General features: G+C 51.8%; 2 protein-coding genes across 6 annotated transcripts in view; one reads left to right on the top strand and one right to left on the bottom strand.

Moving 5' to 3' along the window:
• The window catches only part of DAZAP1 (DAZ associated protein 1), a 25,338-nt gene extending 13,781 nt beyond the window's left edge, over window positions 1-11,557 (bottom strand). The window contains exons 1-6 of one of the 3 annotated variants that reach the window (XM_036399490.2): window positions 11,397-11,557; window positions 5,557-5,597; window positions 4,953-5,119; window positions 4,625-4,690; window positions 4,001-4,108; window positions 1,715-1,763 (exon numbers count right to left, since the gene is read on the bottom strand). In XM_036399490.2, the coding sequence (XP_036255383.1) occupies window positions 1,715-1,763; window positions 4,001-4,108; window positions 4,625-4,690; window positions 4,953-5,119; window positions 5,557-5,597; window positions 11,397-11,428 (463 nt within the window). In that variant the 5' untranslated portion in view covers window positions 11,429-11,557. Of the gene's footprint in view, window positions 1-1,714; window positions 1,764-4,000; window positions 4,112-4,624; window positions 4,691-4,952; window positions 5,120-5,556; window positions 5,598-11,396 lie in introns of those variants that run through there. The other 2 variants (XM_036399488.2, XM_054517396.1) reach the window with 2 other exon arrangements.
• On the top strand, window positions 10,701-15,104 carry GAMT (guanidinoacetate N-methyltransferase). Of its 3 annotated transcripts, none has more exons than XM_036399494.2 (7): window positions 10,701-11,043; window positions 12,197-12,382; window positions 13,022-13,167; window positions 13,248-13,311; window positions 13,941-14,008; window positions 14,127-14,237; window positions 14,388-15,104. In XM_036399494.2, exons 2-7 carry the CDS (start codon window positions 12,199-12,201, stop codon window positions 14,526-14,528), a joined length of 714 nt encoding a protein of 237 aa, XP_036255387.1. In that variant the 5' UTR covers window positions 10,701-11,043; window positions 12,197-12,198; the 3' UTR covers window positions 14,529-15,104. The 3 variants fall into 3 exon arrangements, with proteins under 3 accessions (XP_036255387.1, XP_036255386.1, XP_054373372.1); XM_036399493.2 differs by having other exon boundaries at window positions 12,178-12,382; XM_054517397.1 differs by lacking the exon at window positions 10,701-11,043 and adding an exon at window positions 11,196-11,343.

Raw genomic sequence — 15,104 nt, 5'->3', positions numbered from 1 at the left:
AAGAGAAAATGTGTTCTGGGATGCACAACCAGGAGTACCCAATACAAACTCGAGGAATTTTTCCTAGCACCCCCAGGGACTGCCAGGGCCATTTTGGGAGATGTGTTAGTCAGCACACTAAAAAAAGCCCAGAACAGCACAGAAACAAAAGGCAGAGAGAGAGAGGATTCAAGAAGTGCTTAAGAAGTCTGATTAATTAGGGGAGAAAGTCTTCTGTGGGTGGAGACAAGACCTCTCCCCCACCTGGCACTTGTGCTTTGCACCCCAAGCCCTCCTTTGCCTGTGTTGCTTTTAGTAGAGCTTAAAGCAGAGAAGCCATTAATTGAGACAGGATTAATCCAGACCAGGCATGATGTTTAAGTACCTTTTGCACAGAGGCTGCAAGGCTGGGATTAAATATTGCAAAGATAGAGATGATACAATAATTACTGAAATATTTTAGAACTTGAGCCCCAAATTACATTTGAATGCCAGTGCCTTTGTCTCCTCTATCCAAAACCAGCTGCTCTAAAGCATTGAAACAGATGAATTTATGTGCTGCTTAAATCAAAGGTATCTGCTGGAAGAAGATTAGGGTAGCTAAAGCAAGAAAACAAAAAAAACAAATATATTGAAACTTCGTTTACACTCCAATAAAAGACAAAGCCCGTCCCTCCTCTGACTGCGGAACTGGCCTGTACCTCTGTGATAAATTATCACCTAGAGAGAAGAAATCTAAAGAGATATCGTTAATCACAGTCCAACAATTCACAGAGAGAAAAGAAACAAAAAAAAAGAACTTACTTAACATTACCATACTTTACTATGAAACACTTAAATATGTCACTAAGGATGTATGTCTAAATTAAAAATAAAACTAAGACTTAACAGCTTAATAAATATGAAGTGAAGGATATATTTCTTAATAATGAAGCAGAAGAGAAATGAAAAGTTCAGATGGCAAACTATTCTCTAGCATGTCCAACATGCTACAGGGTGGGAGCACAGCTAAGCTTCACGTGCCAAAATCTTGCCTCTTCCTTGGCAAACAAATGGTGGATGCAAAGGGACGTGGGTGACATGGAATTGCTTCATATTTTGACCAAAGGTTCCCAGCTTGATTCAATATCTAGTGAATCTTTCAGGTTTTTGGGGTTTTTTTATTCTCCTCCCCTCTTACAAAGCAATCTGGTATACAGGAATTGTATATCCCAATTAAAAATATACATATATATATATATTTCAGAATTATTTTGTGTTGTTTCAGGAGAGTTTTTCTTTAATTTGAGGTGAAGCCATTTAACCAAAACAAAAAGCAGGTGATGGATGGATTCTGTCCTGTCTCGTGCTCTGGCTGGAGCACCCCACATGCACTTACAGACCCAACGTACCTTTCATGTGCAACAGGAGGAAAATCTGCTGATTTTTTCCCCCCTCAAAAGTACCTTAAGCCACAGGAGTGACTTGAGAATCAAATTTCATTCAACTATTAAAAAAACCCCAACCCATCAATGAGCATGAAACATCCAAGTTGAAATGCACAGACCCAAGTGAAGCTGGAGATGAAGAGTCTACACTTGAAGTGATGTTTGCCCAGTGAATTATTCTTTTTCCTGAGGCAACATAGGAGGAAAAAAAAATAAAAATCTACCTTTTCTGATGGTGTGAAATAGTTTGCCATCTGACTATAGGAGAGTATGAAGAAATTTCAAGGACAAACTAGATCAGCCTTTACCTCGGGGCCTCTGTTTCTCTGCGTCATAGATCATTACAACTTCAGTGACCTGGAAGAGAGAAGGGAAATTCTACTCCCTGTGCTACAAGGGGAGGGCTGGAACAGTCACCACCAGCTGGTTCCTGCTCTCTACCCACAAAGCACAAGCCAAGTGCAGCCATCATCCCAGCAACAGCACAAAAATAGGGAATATTGCTCTTCCTGGGAGTTTAGAAAGCCTGAGCTCATCTCTATTGTCTCATCACACTTGACATTTGAATTTAACACTGAGCTTTTGCACTGTTTGTACCCACTCTATGGCCTGTTACACACCCCAAAGGTTTGTTTTCCAACAACTCATCAGTGTAGCTTTTTAAAACATGATTTTTCCCATTTTTAACCATTTTCACTTTTGCCATGCAAAGCAGCTTGAGCTGCAAGCACCTCCAGGAACATGCAGGGCTCCTCTGATTGAATTACTGGAACACCAGTTAAAGCAATGCTTTAAAAAGCTTTACAAAACCCCTCTAAGTTTTGGATGAGCAGTATCAGTGGGATTTTAACCTAAAAAAAGAAAAAATGGAAATTGCAAGCTGTTCAAAGGCTTCAGGATTATTCTCCTCAGAATGAGCACCACAGTGAGCTACAATTTAAACAAAACCTGAGGTGTAATGTTTATGTCAACATTCAAACAGCTGAAGGGAACTGCTCTGAAATCTCTCAGATGCAGAGAAGTGGTCACAAAATGGGTGTGATTTTGTAAAATTGCATCTTCAAGACAATCTGAGGATATTTTTACTCATGAGTAAAAATGAGTTTAAAGTCTGACACGATTTTATCTTTACTTCCAGCTAGAAAACATTTGGGTTTGAGTTGCTGCATTCACTTGAGCACATCCTACTGGGGGATCCACGTGGGGATTATGCCATGGGACAATCAGTGCCACATTTGTCCCTCCCCTGGTCCATTTGGGTCCTCTTCACCTTGGCCTTAATGACCCAGCAATTACCAGGGCTGAAAAATCAGTGCCTGCCTCGGGCTCTTCACTCTCGTGGCCACAAAACATTTGTGAGACTCCACTGCTCCAAAGGGACTCGTTACAACTCCAGGAAGATTTTCTGATTTCTATACTATGAGTAAAGTGCTACTACTTACTTTGAAGGGCACTTACAGTTGTGGCTGTTGCCTTCTACACCTGCAGGACATACCCTGTATCTCCCCAGCATCCAGGGCACAGCTGGAAAGCCAAGTCTGTGAGGAAGAGCCTTTTGAAACTACATCCCACAGCTGTGGAACGTGCTCCCTGTTTTTATTATTAGTCTACTGCAGCCTTTCAAGCTAAAGAAACAGTTGTTAGCTATTGCTTTTTGTGTTTTTTAAATGAATTATCTTAATGGAATTTAAAACACTGATTTAACTTGATAAACTTAAGAATTCGTTTCTCAATAAATCCTTTGCTGCCGCTAAGAAATGTCAGAAAAAGGCTATTGAAAAAAGTATCAAAAACTACACTAAATGCTAATTAAGTTCATTTTTACCAGCACAGTCCTGAATTTAACTCACACAATCTTTAACTTCCTCAAACTTATTCACAGCTGCATTATTTAATTCAGTAGTTTATCATATGCCCCCACTTCTTTGAGGGCAGTGAGAGCTGGGATAAATGGGAATTAAAACTAAATAACAACAAAATTAAAAAAAACCAGAGAGGATACAGTCATTTCAGTCCAAGGTTACAAACTGAATTAAAGAAGGTGCATGAGGAGCAGTTTGTCTCAGAATGGAGGTTCTAGGGACATCAGAACTGAGATTCCAGATGGTTTGAAAGCAGCCACTGCTCCCCAAACAATGGCAGGAGACCCAAATTTAACCTATCTGTACACACAGTCAAATACCAGGATCTTAAAATCCAGCCCATCGAGAGACTCGCTGTTCCCAAAATATAATCAGCAGACATTTTTAATTGCCCAGCTGAAAGTTATCAAGAGAAAGGAGGGTGAGGGTGGAAATAATAATAATAATAAAAAGAATCATTCTTAAGGCACCTCAGGAGTTTTTGGAAGAAGGGACAGAATAATGCATCAGGCAGACTTAAACACGAGGAGACAGAAGCAGCAAAGTAAATTCCACATGAGCAGCAGGTTCTGCCAAGGGACATTTCCAGATGATGAATGTCCACTACAGTTTCTCACAAAATGCTTCAGGTGCCCCTCCAGCCATTTGTCCAAATTACCCCCAAATTTGACAGCTTGAGGAAATGTGAGAGGAGGCAGCAGGGAGGGGAGGCACCTTCCCCCCAGGACTCACCACTCCGAACTTCTTGAAGTATTCCCTGAGCTCTGTCTCGCCACAGTTATGAGGAATCCCACCAACAAAAATTTTATTGGATTTATTGTTATCGCTCCTGGATCCTTTCTGCTAAATCAAGGAGGAGAAAATTCAGTCAGAAGAACAATAAGGGTGGCTGCTTCTATCATTTTACACTGAACCATGAACAATGGGCTCTGGCAGGCTGAGGAGAGAGCTCCAGCCTTGAAGTTTCCCAGGCATGAAAGGGAAGCACGTTCAGAGCTCAGAGATTCAGTGTCCCCTGTTCTTCAGAGGACCAGGAATCCTGGGCCTGAGTTCTGAGGCCACTGACTCATTCTAAACTGAAATCTGGTGAAGCTGCAGGGTGTGGAGTGGGCCTGAACAGCATCAGCCCTGCCAGTGCTCTCCAATCTGAACAACTCCACTAAAAAAGCATCACTAAAAGCTTGGGAAACACCACACCCAAACTGACACTGCTCTGCACAGAGCCTGCCCATGGAAATCTAATAAGACACTTTTTAGAAATGAGATTTACACTCGAGTTCTGCATACAGCCTTCTGCCTTTAAATGTGGATGCAATGCAAAGCAGTTCCAGAGGACACACAGGGATCTTTCCTTACCCATCCTTCCTTGGGCCGTGTCCGCTCCGGCTGCATCCCCCGAGGTGTGCATGGCTTTGGATCAATCTGGAAAAGTTCCACTTTGGTCAGACTTCAGCAGAATTTTCCTCTAAAAATTACATTTGTGGCAGCTGAACCCAGCCCTGCTGACATGCAGCTCCTCAGAGCTCAAACAACACAAGCCATGGAGTTAAGAGCTGCCTTACAAGAAATCATTTAAACCAACAACCAGGTTAACTCTGACACTCTGCAAATAAGGAGCCAGAATTTAAAGCAAATCTTTTGAATCTGGTGCAAGAAAAAAAAAAATAACACAAAAGTAACTTACATTTCGGCCATCTAACGTATGAGGTCTGCTGGCCAGCACTGTTCCCACACAGTTGGGATCTTTAAATTTGACAAATCCAAATCCTCGAGATTGATTTGTTGTTTTGTCTTTCATTATTACACAGTCTACAACTTCTCCATACTGGGAGAAGTAGCTACGAAGAGTTTCTGTCAAAGAAAAAAAAGCAAGCATTAAACAGAGCCAGATATTAACAACACCAGACTGTGTTTGCAATTATGAGACAACAGATCAGCAAACATGGAACACAGCTTCAAACTCATCTTTTGAAAATGATCACATCCTACTTCCTGTAAACAAATGGCAGACAACAGTTTATTTCCACTCATACAAATGGAAACCAGCAGGAAAGTGATTATAAAAAGGGTTGTCTGTTGAGCTGACAAAAACTCAGCACCAAATAATATAAACCTAAAAGTATTAACCTATATAAATATATATATATAATCATATATCTGAGTTGTCTCTACAGGATTTTTTATTACTTAGCAGAGGAGGAGGCTCTCAGCCCAATCTCCTCCCCACAGCAATGGCTGTGAAGAGCTCCTGGCTGGGTTTTCCCCATGGCCCAATGCCTGTTGCTCACCTTGTGTCGTGCTCCAGTCCAGGCCACCCACGAACAGCTTCCTGCAAACAAAGCACAGGGCAGCTTTAGGGGCTACAGCAGATGCTCCATCTGATTGAAGGCACAGCTCAGCTCTTCTGGCCAGGTTTGGGGGTACCAGGCACCTCCAACACACCCTACAAAGCTGGCACCATACTCAGAGCTGCTGATGAAACCAAAGCCTTCCTCCATCCCTGCTCTCTGCTCCTCCCTCCCCACAAAGCACTCACTTGGCTGCCAGCACCTTCTGCAGGGCTGAAAGCAAAAGCAGAACTGCCAGGCTCAGGCCTGAGACAGAAGTCAAACCAGTGCAGCAGGTACTAAATAACAGAGCAGCACTAATCCAGCAGCACCTGCGAAACCATCGTACAACCCAGTTTCGAGATAGCGATGAGCAGGTGAGAAAGTCACGGCTAAACCCCAAACTGAACTGCTCAACACTGATTCAACTCTTGCTCTGCAAAGAGCACCCAAATCTGCAGGGTTTCCTGTCCCAGCACGCCCAAGGACCTGGGTAGGTGCTACAGGAGCTCTGTGCCAGGCTGCCAGTTCTGCAGCTCTTTATCAACTCCTGCGTGTGCCAAAACTTCCAGCAGTCATTTACTCAGTAATTAAAGGTTGGTTAGAGCTACCTCAACACTTGGCCCTTGTCAGTACCAAGAATCAACCCCAAAAACACCCTCAGAGCTGTCTGCAGCTTCCTCCTGAGGAGCAGCATCAGCCTCTGCTCTCTGGGAGCAGGGGCAGGACCCAGGGAACACTGGAGCTGTGTCAGGGGAGGCTCATGCTGGGTATCAGGAAAGGTTCTACCCCAGACAGTGCTGGGCACTGCCCAGGCTCCCCAGGGAATGGGCACGGCCCCAAAGCTGTCAGAGCTCCAGGAGCATTTGAACACTGGCTCTCAGAGACAGGAAGGGATTGTTGGGGTGTCTGTGCAGGGCTTTGATGATCCCTGTGCTTCCCTTCCAGCCCAGGAGATTGTGTGATTCTGTGAAAAACTCTGCTGCTAATGTCCCCATGGCTCTGCACAGACAAGCACTGGCAAAGTTTATTTTTGGAGGATGCCCTCTGGTTCTCCATCAGACCTCAAAGAGAAAAAACCACATCCTTGCTTTGTCTTCTTCTTGCCTTCACCTATACCCGAGTACAGCTGAGGGTGGTGGAAATTCCTGCATCCTCACTTACATGGGCAAAGTTGAATTTCTCCTAACAAAAAAAATACTGAACTTCCTCCTCTCACCTGCTCTTTTCAGGGCAGGTAATGGCAGAGAGAGCCCAGTCAGCCCCAGTAAGAGCTGCAGGTGCACTGGGACTACCAGGAAAGTGAAAGCCTTGCACCTGGAAGTTCCTGTGGAGCAGGACAGCTCACTGACAAAACCAGCCTGTCCCTTTCCACTTTGATTCACTTCTCTGTGATAGGACATCATGTCACAACCCTTCTGCAGCAGCCAGAGTGACAAAATCCAACACTACACAGCACCTACGAGCCTTGTTCCATTGAGGCAAATTCTGATCCCAAGTCACAGGCCGAGACGTGACACGAGTCTTGTCTTTCACAAAAACAGAGCAACTGTTAAGCACTGATCAAAGCATCTCCTTGAGCAGCCAGCAAACAACTGAGCTGCTGGCATGTGAGGCACAGACAGCCCTCAGTGTCACTGCTGCGTTATCATCGTGCTAAAGGACGTGCCAGCCCTCCCTGAGAGCAGCAGGGCAGCCCTGCACCCCTGCCCTGCCCTCTCTCAGAGCAGGCCCTGCACCCCTGCCCTGCCCTCTCAGAGCAGCCCCTGCACCCCTGCCCTGCCCTCTCAGAGCAGCCCCTGCACCCCTGCCCTGCCCTCTCAGAGCAGCCCCTGCACCCCTGCCCTGCCCTCTCTCAGGGCAGGCCCTGCACCCCTGCCCTGCCCTCTCAGGGCAGGCCCTGCACCCCTGCCCTCTCTCAGGGCAGGCCCTGCACCCCTGCCCTCTCTCCCTGTTTTCTGTGGGCATGACAAAGTTTCTCTCAAGGATTGGAGAAGTGCCCTCAGCTCCCTCTGGCAGAGCTCTGGCTCCTGGCACGGGCTCAGGGCCTTGTGCAACAGCAGCCAGTTCACAGCAACAGGTCCAGGCTTGGCCAAGGTGGCCCCACCATCGTCCCCTGACCACCTTCCCTCTCCATACACAGGCCACAAACCCTCTGCTGTGCTGTTATTTTTTAGGAAAATAAGTAACTCTAATTTCCTAATAGCAAAGTAAAACCAGCTGATCTACTGCTATATTCACAATAATGTTTTGATATGTGTTAGTGACATTTTTTTTTGAGGTTTTGGTTTGTTTTGGGGTATTTTTAACTAAATTTGATAGCTTGGTATAAAAGATCAATTGATTTTACATGCTTGTAAAAGTACCAGCTGTGTTCTGAGAGAACACCAAGCTGTCTGCAGGGAGGGAGGTCACTGAAACCTTCCAATTCCACCATGAATTATTTGTAGTCACCCTGGGTAGCTCAAGGCCAGCTGCAGCAGCTGTATGGAAATCCACAGCCCTGGCTTATACACAGGCTGTGGAATACCAAAAGCCAGGAATCCTCTGCCTTGGGATCCTCCAAGGTTTGAAGGCACTGAGCAGGGCCAAAGTTCCCAAAACTCCAGATGTGCTATGGTACAGCTGTGAGGCAGGATGGGTGTGTGAGTGCTCCTGCCCCCACGCTCAGCTGCATCACCAGCCCTTCCCCAAGGTCTCAGCCACGCTCCATCCCAGACAACTTTTGGTTCTAGTGGGCTGGCAGCTATTCAATGAATAGAAATGTATAAAACTGATAGAATATCCTGAGTTGGGAGGGATCCACGAGCACTGAGTCCAGCACTGACACCCCAACAACCCCACCCTGTGCACCCCTGGAGCTCTGGGGGCTGGGACCATTCCCTGGGGAGCCTGGGCAGTGCCCAGCACCCTCAGGGGGAAGAACCTTCCCTGATCTCCAACCTGAACCTCCCCAGGCACAGCCCCAGCCTCGGGTTCTGCCCTGCTCCCACAGAGCAGAGGCTGCTGCTGCCTCTTGGGAAGAAGCTGCAGCCCCTGCTGAGTGTCCCCTCCTGCTCCTCAATGTTTGTAGTTCACACCTCCATAAAGCTCCAAATTTACAGGCTGGAGGACACTACAGTCCATCCCTGCTGGAATGCAAAGCCACTCCAGCACAAAGCACCAGCCTGGCTTTTGGGCAGGTGAGTCTGTCCAGCACGAGCAGTGAGATCCTGACAGGTGCAACAGCCCTGAAGCAGCAGAATTCCCCACAGGGATGGCCTCGGGAGCACAAAGTGGGATAAGGACTCCTCAGAAGCTGCAGCTGTATCAGAAGTTTTAACCAAGTGTTCTGCCTCCCTACTTCCCGGGAGAATTTCATTGCTAATTTCTTGTTTTCCTTGCTAATTTCTTGTTTTCATTGCTAATTTCTTGTTTTCATTGCTAATTTCTTGTCTGTTGCCATAAACACACTTGCTGCTGGAGCAAATCAAGTCAGGATTAGTAAAAAAAGCATATACAGGTATTTTAAAACCAACAAAAGCACAAACTCTTTGCCTACATAAATAATCTGGGGTTTGATTAATAGCTCTGATCAACACCTCAGCACAGCCCCCATTAGCTGCAGGACAAAAGGATCAAGATCAGCACCTTTCTTCATCCAAACCAGCCCCAAGTATTAATTAATTATAACAACTAACACTCACAAGGCCCCTCCCTACCCATGCCAACACACCTGCAAGGCTCAGAGCTTCCTTAGGTACTTTCTCTGAAAATCTCTGCCTAGAAAAGCAGCTGAATTCATAACTTCCCATCCAGACCTGCCTCTCACAACAGCTTTAAACCAGAGTTTCCTTCTGAGGCCTGGAGCAGCTGAGTTTGTTCTGTGCTCTCATCTTCCCTCTGAGCACTTTTGGGGGAGGAGAATAAAGAAAATTCCCCTCTCTGCTTAACCCCCAATAGTTCCCAATCTGATTACAGCTCTGAAGGATCACAGCCTGTGACTGGGAACAAACTCTGTGACAGCCCAGCCTGCTCGGGGGAGCTGATATTCCATGGAATAACCTGGAGCCTGGCACTCACCTACAGCTCAGGAAGTCAGACCTGATCAGGTCTCTCATAAGGCACCAGACAAGGCCCAGGAGCAAATGAAAACGCTTTCAGAGCAAAACCCACTGATTTAAACAGGCCTCATGCAATGTGTGCTGGAATTGGATCATCTCTAAGGACCCTTCCAACCCAAACCATTCCAATGTGAGATTCCAATCACCTGCCCTGCCTCCTGCACTTTTAGGATTTACAAATTAAGAGCATGCAGTAAATAAGCAGCTTACAAAGCAGTGCAAGCAGCATGGGACAAGTGGTTTGTGTTTCCAGTTTCAAACAAGGTGACCAGTCCTGATGGGCAAATACCAGTCCTGAAGTGCCAAAACTTGCACTGGAAGAACCAGCCAAGGATTTTTTAAAATTTGGTTTTTACTACCTTGAGTTCTACCGTGCCCAAGCCTGCAGCCTGATCATTTCAATGTCACCAGGGTACAGCTCTCAAGCAGAATAATACTGAGTGCAGCTGGATGATCTCTAAGGTCCCTCCCAACCCAAGCCTTGCTATGATTCTAAAAGCACGTCAGAAGAACCAGATCAGGGTCAGGTTTCCTGTTTGAAGCCCCAAAATCCCCGGGAACGCTTAAAACCGGGATTTTCCCACCTGGAACATCCCGGGCAGAGGACAGCAGAGGGGGAGCTCAGGAGGGCAGCCCTGAGGGGGACACGGAGGGCGAGGGGAGGCTCTTGGTGCCACCTTTGTCCCACCACCTTCCCCTTCCTCACCGCAAGCCCCTCGGGGGGGGCCCTGATGAGTCACCAGAACAAGGTCCCCAGCGGAGTCACAGAATCACAGAACAGACCCTCAAGGACCACCGAGACCAACTCCGGGCCCTGCACAAAAACTCTTCAACAATCCCACCCTGTCCCTGGGAGCGTTGTCCAAGCGCTCCTGGAGTTCTGGCAGCCTCGAGGGCGAGACCATTCTCTGGGGAGCCTGGGCAGTGCTCCAGCATCCTGCGGGGGAAAAACCTTTCCCTGAGAGCCACCCTAAACCTCCCGGACACAGCTCCAGCCGTTCCCTCGGGTTCTGTCGCTGGAGGCAGAAGTAAAGATCGGAGCTGCCCCTCTGCTTCCCCTCACGAGGAACTTTTAAACTGCGATGAGATCTCCCCTCAGACTCCTCCAGGCTGAACACACCAAGTAACCTCAGCCGCTCCTCCTAAGGTTTCCCCACGCCCGCTGCCCTCCTTTGCACGCTAACACCTCAGTATCCTCCTTATACTGTGGCGCCTAAAACTGCACGCAAGACTCAAGGTGAGGCCGCACCAGCAGAGCGGGACAGTCCCCTCCCTCGACCGGCGTGTTGTCCACCCCGCCTGCCCCGCGTCCGGTGACAGGAGAGGAGGGCCCGAAGGGGCAGAGGTGGGACGCGGGGGGATCCGGTGCGGGCGGGCGCGGGAAGCGCCGCGGGCGGGTGACCTTGGGCGCGCGCACCTGCCGCAGCCCCGCGCGCGCGCCGGTCACGTGACGGGAGGGGGGGGTGGGGGGGGTGTGTGCGCCCTCACGGCCCCAACATGGCGGGACCGGCCCCCCCCTCAGCACCCCCGGCCCGGGACCGGCTCCCCCTTAACGCCCCCCCACCCCAGCCCGCCACCGGTCCCCGCTCAGCCCCACGGCCCGGGGGAGCTCCGGCGGGACGCTCTGCTGAGGTTGCGGGAAAAGGTGACCGAACCTCGCACCATCGTCCCGGCGCGCTGCCCTCCCCTTCCTCTCACCCGATCTCATCGGCGCCTCCCACGCTGTTCATGGCGGCGACTCCTCCGGGGCCGCGCCCGGCTCTTCCCTCCGGTGGCGGCGGTGCCAGCGGCGGGTCGTGGGGCCGCGGGCGGGCGCTCCCGGCCGTGTCCCGGTTCCCGTGTCCCGGTTCCCCCCCCGCCGCCCCCGGCCCGGCCCGGCCCCCCCCGCCGCGCGCTCGCGCTCCCTCAGCGCCGCCGCTGCGCGCGCACCCGTCCCTCGCTACGGGGTCTCCGGGGCCGCGCCCTGGGAGGGGCAGAGGGGGGCGTGGCCACGCGCGCGCGGGGGCCGGCGGGAAGGGCAGTCCGCGCGCGCGGGGGGGCGGGGTCTCGGCGGGGTCCCATTGGCCATCCCGGGATCCCATTGGCCATCCCGGGATCCCATTGCCTATCCCAGGGTCTCCATTGCCCATGCCCGGGGTCGCATTGGCCATCCCGGGGGGGTCCCATTGCCCATCGTGGGATCCCATTGCCCATCTGAGGGTCCTCATTGCCTGTCCCAGGGATCCCACTGCCCCTCCCCGGGGTCCCATTGCCCATGAGCGGGGACACCCTGGTGACCCCTCCGGCCTGGCAGCCCCGTGATGCCCTGTTCCTGATAAGGGCTCCCATTCCCGATAAGGGCTCCCATTCCCGATAAGGGCCCCCTGATCCCCGGAGGGGCCCCAGCCGGCTGTGCACACTCAGCACTTTCCAGCAGGGCTATTTAAAGCCGGCCAAGAGGCCGGTGGCCCTTTCTCTCCCTCCCTCCCTCCCTGTCCAGCTGGACTTTCCTCCTGCAGCCATGAGCTCTGGAGCAGCAGCAGGGCCGATCTTCACCGAGGGTGAGGACTGCAGGGCGGCCTGGAGGGAGGCCAGGGCGGGCTACGATGAGCCCGATGCCCACCTGGAGATCCTGGGCAAGCCGGTGATGGAGCGCTGGGAGACGCCCTACATGCACTCGCTGGCTACCGTGGCTGCATCCAAGGGTAACGGGGGCTCTGGGATGTGCTGGGGGTGCAGCTTCCCCTAAAGCAGCTGGGCTGGGGGGAGATGTTCTGCTGGGGGACCCCACTACATGAGCCCCCAGGGGCAGCAGGGCCATGGTGGCACTTGCGTCCTTGTGTCAGGGATGGGGACATGCAGAGGGGATGCAGCCACCTCCCATGGCCCTAATGATTTTGGGGCCGTTCCCCTCCCAGAATCTGCTGCTTTTGGGGCCGTTCCCCTCCCAGGATCTGCCACTTTTGGGGCTGTTTCCCCTCCTATCCAGAATTGGCCACTTTTGGGGCTGTTTCCTCTCCCAGGATCTGCCACTTTTGGGGCTGTTTCTCCTCCTGGGATCTGCTGCTTTTGGGGCTGTTTCCCTGGCAGAGGGATGGTTGGATGTTGTTTGCTCTTACTGGGATCAACTGGAGCAGTTTGTTGGGGACAAAGAGCCACTGTGGGGTGCAGCAAATGACAGGGACATGGGGCTGCTCCCAACTTCTCAGTGCCAGCAGCACCACGTGCTCCCAACCTGCACCCAAAGAGCTCAATCTGGGGAAAGAATGGGTCAGAATTCAGAGCTTGGGGGGGGTTTGAGGCAGAGAAAACCCGGAGCTGTGAGTGCTGGGTTCCACCTGCAGGCGGCCGCGTGCTGGAGGTGGGGTTTGGCATGGCCATCGCCGCCTCCAAGGTGCAGGAATTCGGCATCGACGAGCACTGGATCATCGAGTGCAACGAGGGCGTTTTCCGGCGCCTGGAGCAGTGGGCCAAGGCACAGCCACACAAGGTCAGGGGCAGGCTGGGCTGTGCCAGGCTTGGGGGGTGCCTGTGGCCCCCCAACCTCACCCCTCTGCCCCCCACCCGCAGGTGGTGCCCCTGAAGGGGCTGTGGGAGGACGTGGTGCCAACGCTGCCGGACGGGCACTTCAGTGGTGAGACACCAACAGCAGGATGGGCAGGGGCTGGGCTGGGCACCCCACTGCAAACTGGGGCTGCAGCAAAGCCCAGGGCATCCCAGGACATCCCTGAGCCATGGAAAGAGGGCAGCAGTTTGGCCAGGGTGCAGGTGGAAACCAGATTCTCCCATGGGGCTGGGTACAGGGCACAGGTCTGGGGTCCTTGTCCTGGGGAAATGGATCCTTGTCCTGGGCTGGATCCTTGTCCTGGGGAGCAGATCCTTGTCCTGGGGAAATGGATCCTTGTCCTGGGCTGGATCCTTGTCCTGGGGAGCAGATCCTTGTCCTGGGGAAATGGATCCTTGTCCTGGGGAAATGGATCCTTGTCCTGGGGAGCAGATCCTTGTCCTGGGGAGCAGATCCTTGTCCTGGGAGCAGATCCTTGTCCTGGGGAGCAAATCTTTGTCCTGGGCTGGATCCTTGTCCTGGGGAGCAGATCCTTGTCCTGGAGGCCATCACATCGCTGCCTTCCAGGGGTCAGAGACATGGGGAGGGAATTGCAATGGGAACAGAGCAATTCCAGGCCATTGGAGGGGAGTTTTCCCGGGACACAGGAGCCCTCAGGGTCTCTCCCAGCTAACGGCCAGCCTCGTGTTCCCGGGCAGGGATCCTGTACGACACCTACCCGCTGTCAGAGGACACCTGGCACACGCATCAGTTCAACTTCATCAAGGTGACACCTCGGGGAGCGGCTCTGCGGGGCGGAGCTGGGGCTCCAGAGGGAGCTGGGGCCGGGGGCTGAGCGGGAAGAGCTGAGCCGAATTCCCAAAATTCCCGAATTCCCGGGGCAGGGCCACGCCTTCCGCCTGCTGCGGCCGGGAGGGGTCCTCACCTACTGCAACCTCACCTCGTGGGGGGAGCTGCTCAAGACCAGGTACGGCGACATCGAGAAGATGTTTGAGGTGAGTTGCTCCCCTCCCCGAAGCTGTGCCGGAGCACTCCGAGGCTGGGGAACGCCAGAGGGCAGCTCGGAGGGGTTTTCCTCCAGCCGTCCCTTCTCACATGGGACACCCCAACCCACGGCTGCTCCTCCGTGCCCTCCTCTCCCGCAGGAAACCCAGGTGGGGCCGCTGCTGCAGGCGGGGTTCAGGAGGGAGAACATCAGCACGAGGGTGATGGAGCTGCAGCCGCCCCCCGAGTGCCGCTATTACTCCCACCCCAGGATGATCACCCCCACCGTCCTCAAACACTGAGGGCCCGCCCGGGGAGGAGCTGGGCGGGAGCTGAGGAGGAGGAGGAGGAGGAGGAGGAGGAGGAGAAAAGCTCTCATCTTCTTTAAAGCCCCTGAGAGATGGGTGGAGGCTTGGGATGGATTCCAGGGGACAAAAGGACAGGAAATCCCCTGCCCCAGGAGCCCCCTGCCCTACAGGGGTCTTGTGGGCTCTGGGGAAGATCTCACCCTGCTCTGTCCCCTCAAGATTTCAAATTATCAATTAAGCTGGAATTTCACAGTGTGGTTCAGAGCCTTTGGCCAAATGGGTTCTAGAACCAGCCATTTCTTCTAAAAACTGCATCATTTTGAGAAATTACAGGGTGGCTCCCCATAAGAGTCAAATAATCCAAACCAGGTGGGAGAAATGGGGCAATCTGAGGCATTCTGAGGCATTTCAGCTTCTCCTGAAGCAACTCCCCAGGGAGGTTTCCCAACATTTTTGGACAAAGCCCACGGCAGCAAATCCTGACCCCAACCCCCCCTCAGAGCTCAATAAATGATGTTTCCTCTCTCCCCAGAAGGGATAAAGTCCATTAAAAGGAATGAAATACCCAAA

Source organism: Molothrus ater, chromosome 26, assembly GCF_012460135.2.
Source record: "Molothrus ater isolate BHLD 08-10-18 breed brown headed cowbird chromosome 26, BPBGC_Mater_1.1, whole genome shotgun sequence".
NCBI lineage: Eukaryota > Metazoa > Chordata > Aves > Passeriformes > Icteridae > Molothrus > Molothrus ater.
This window is presented reverse-complemented; position numbering and strand designations above follow the sequence as displayed.

What these genes read in the sequence shown, in the direction of transcription:
- GAMT (XM_054517397.1), top strand. Translation starts at nt 11,196, where the DNA reads ATGGCGGGACCGGCCCCCCCCTCAGCACCCCCGGCCCGGGACCGGCTC. An exon ending in GCCGGACGGGCACTTCAGTG is followed by an intron (nt 13,312 to 13,940) that starts GTGAGACACCAA and finishes GTTCCCGGGCAG; the next exon opens with GGATCCTGTACGACACCTAC. An exon ending in ACATCGAGAAGATGTTTGAG is followed by an intron (nt 14,238 to 14,387) that starts GTGAGTTGCTCC and finishes CCTCTCCCGCAG; the next exon opens with GAAACCCAGGTGGGGCCGCT.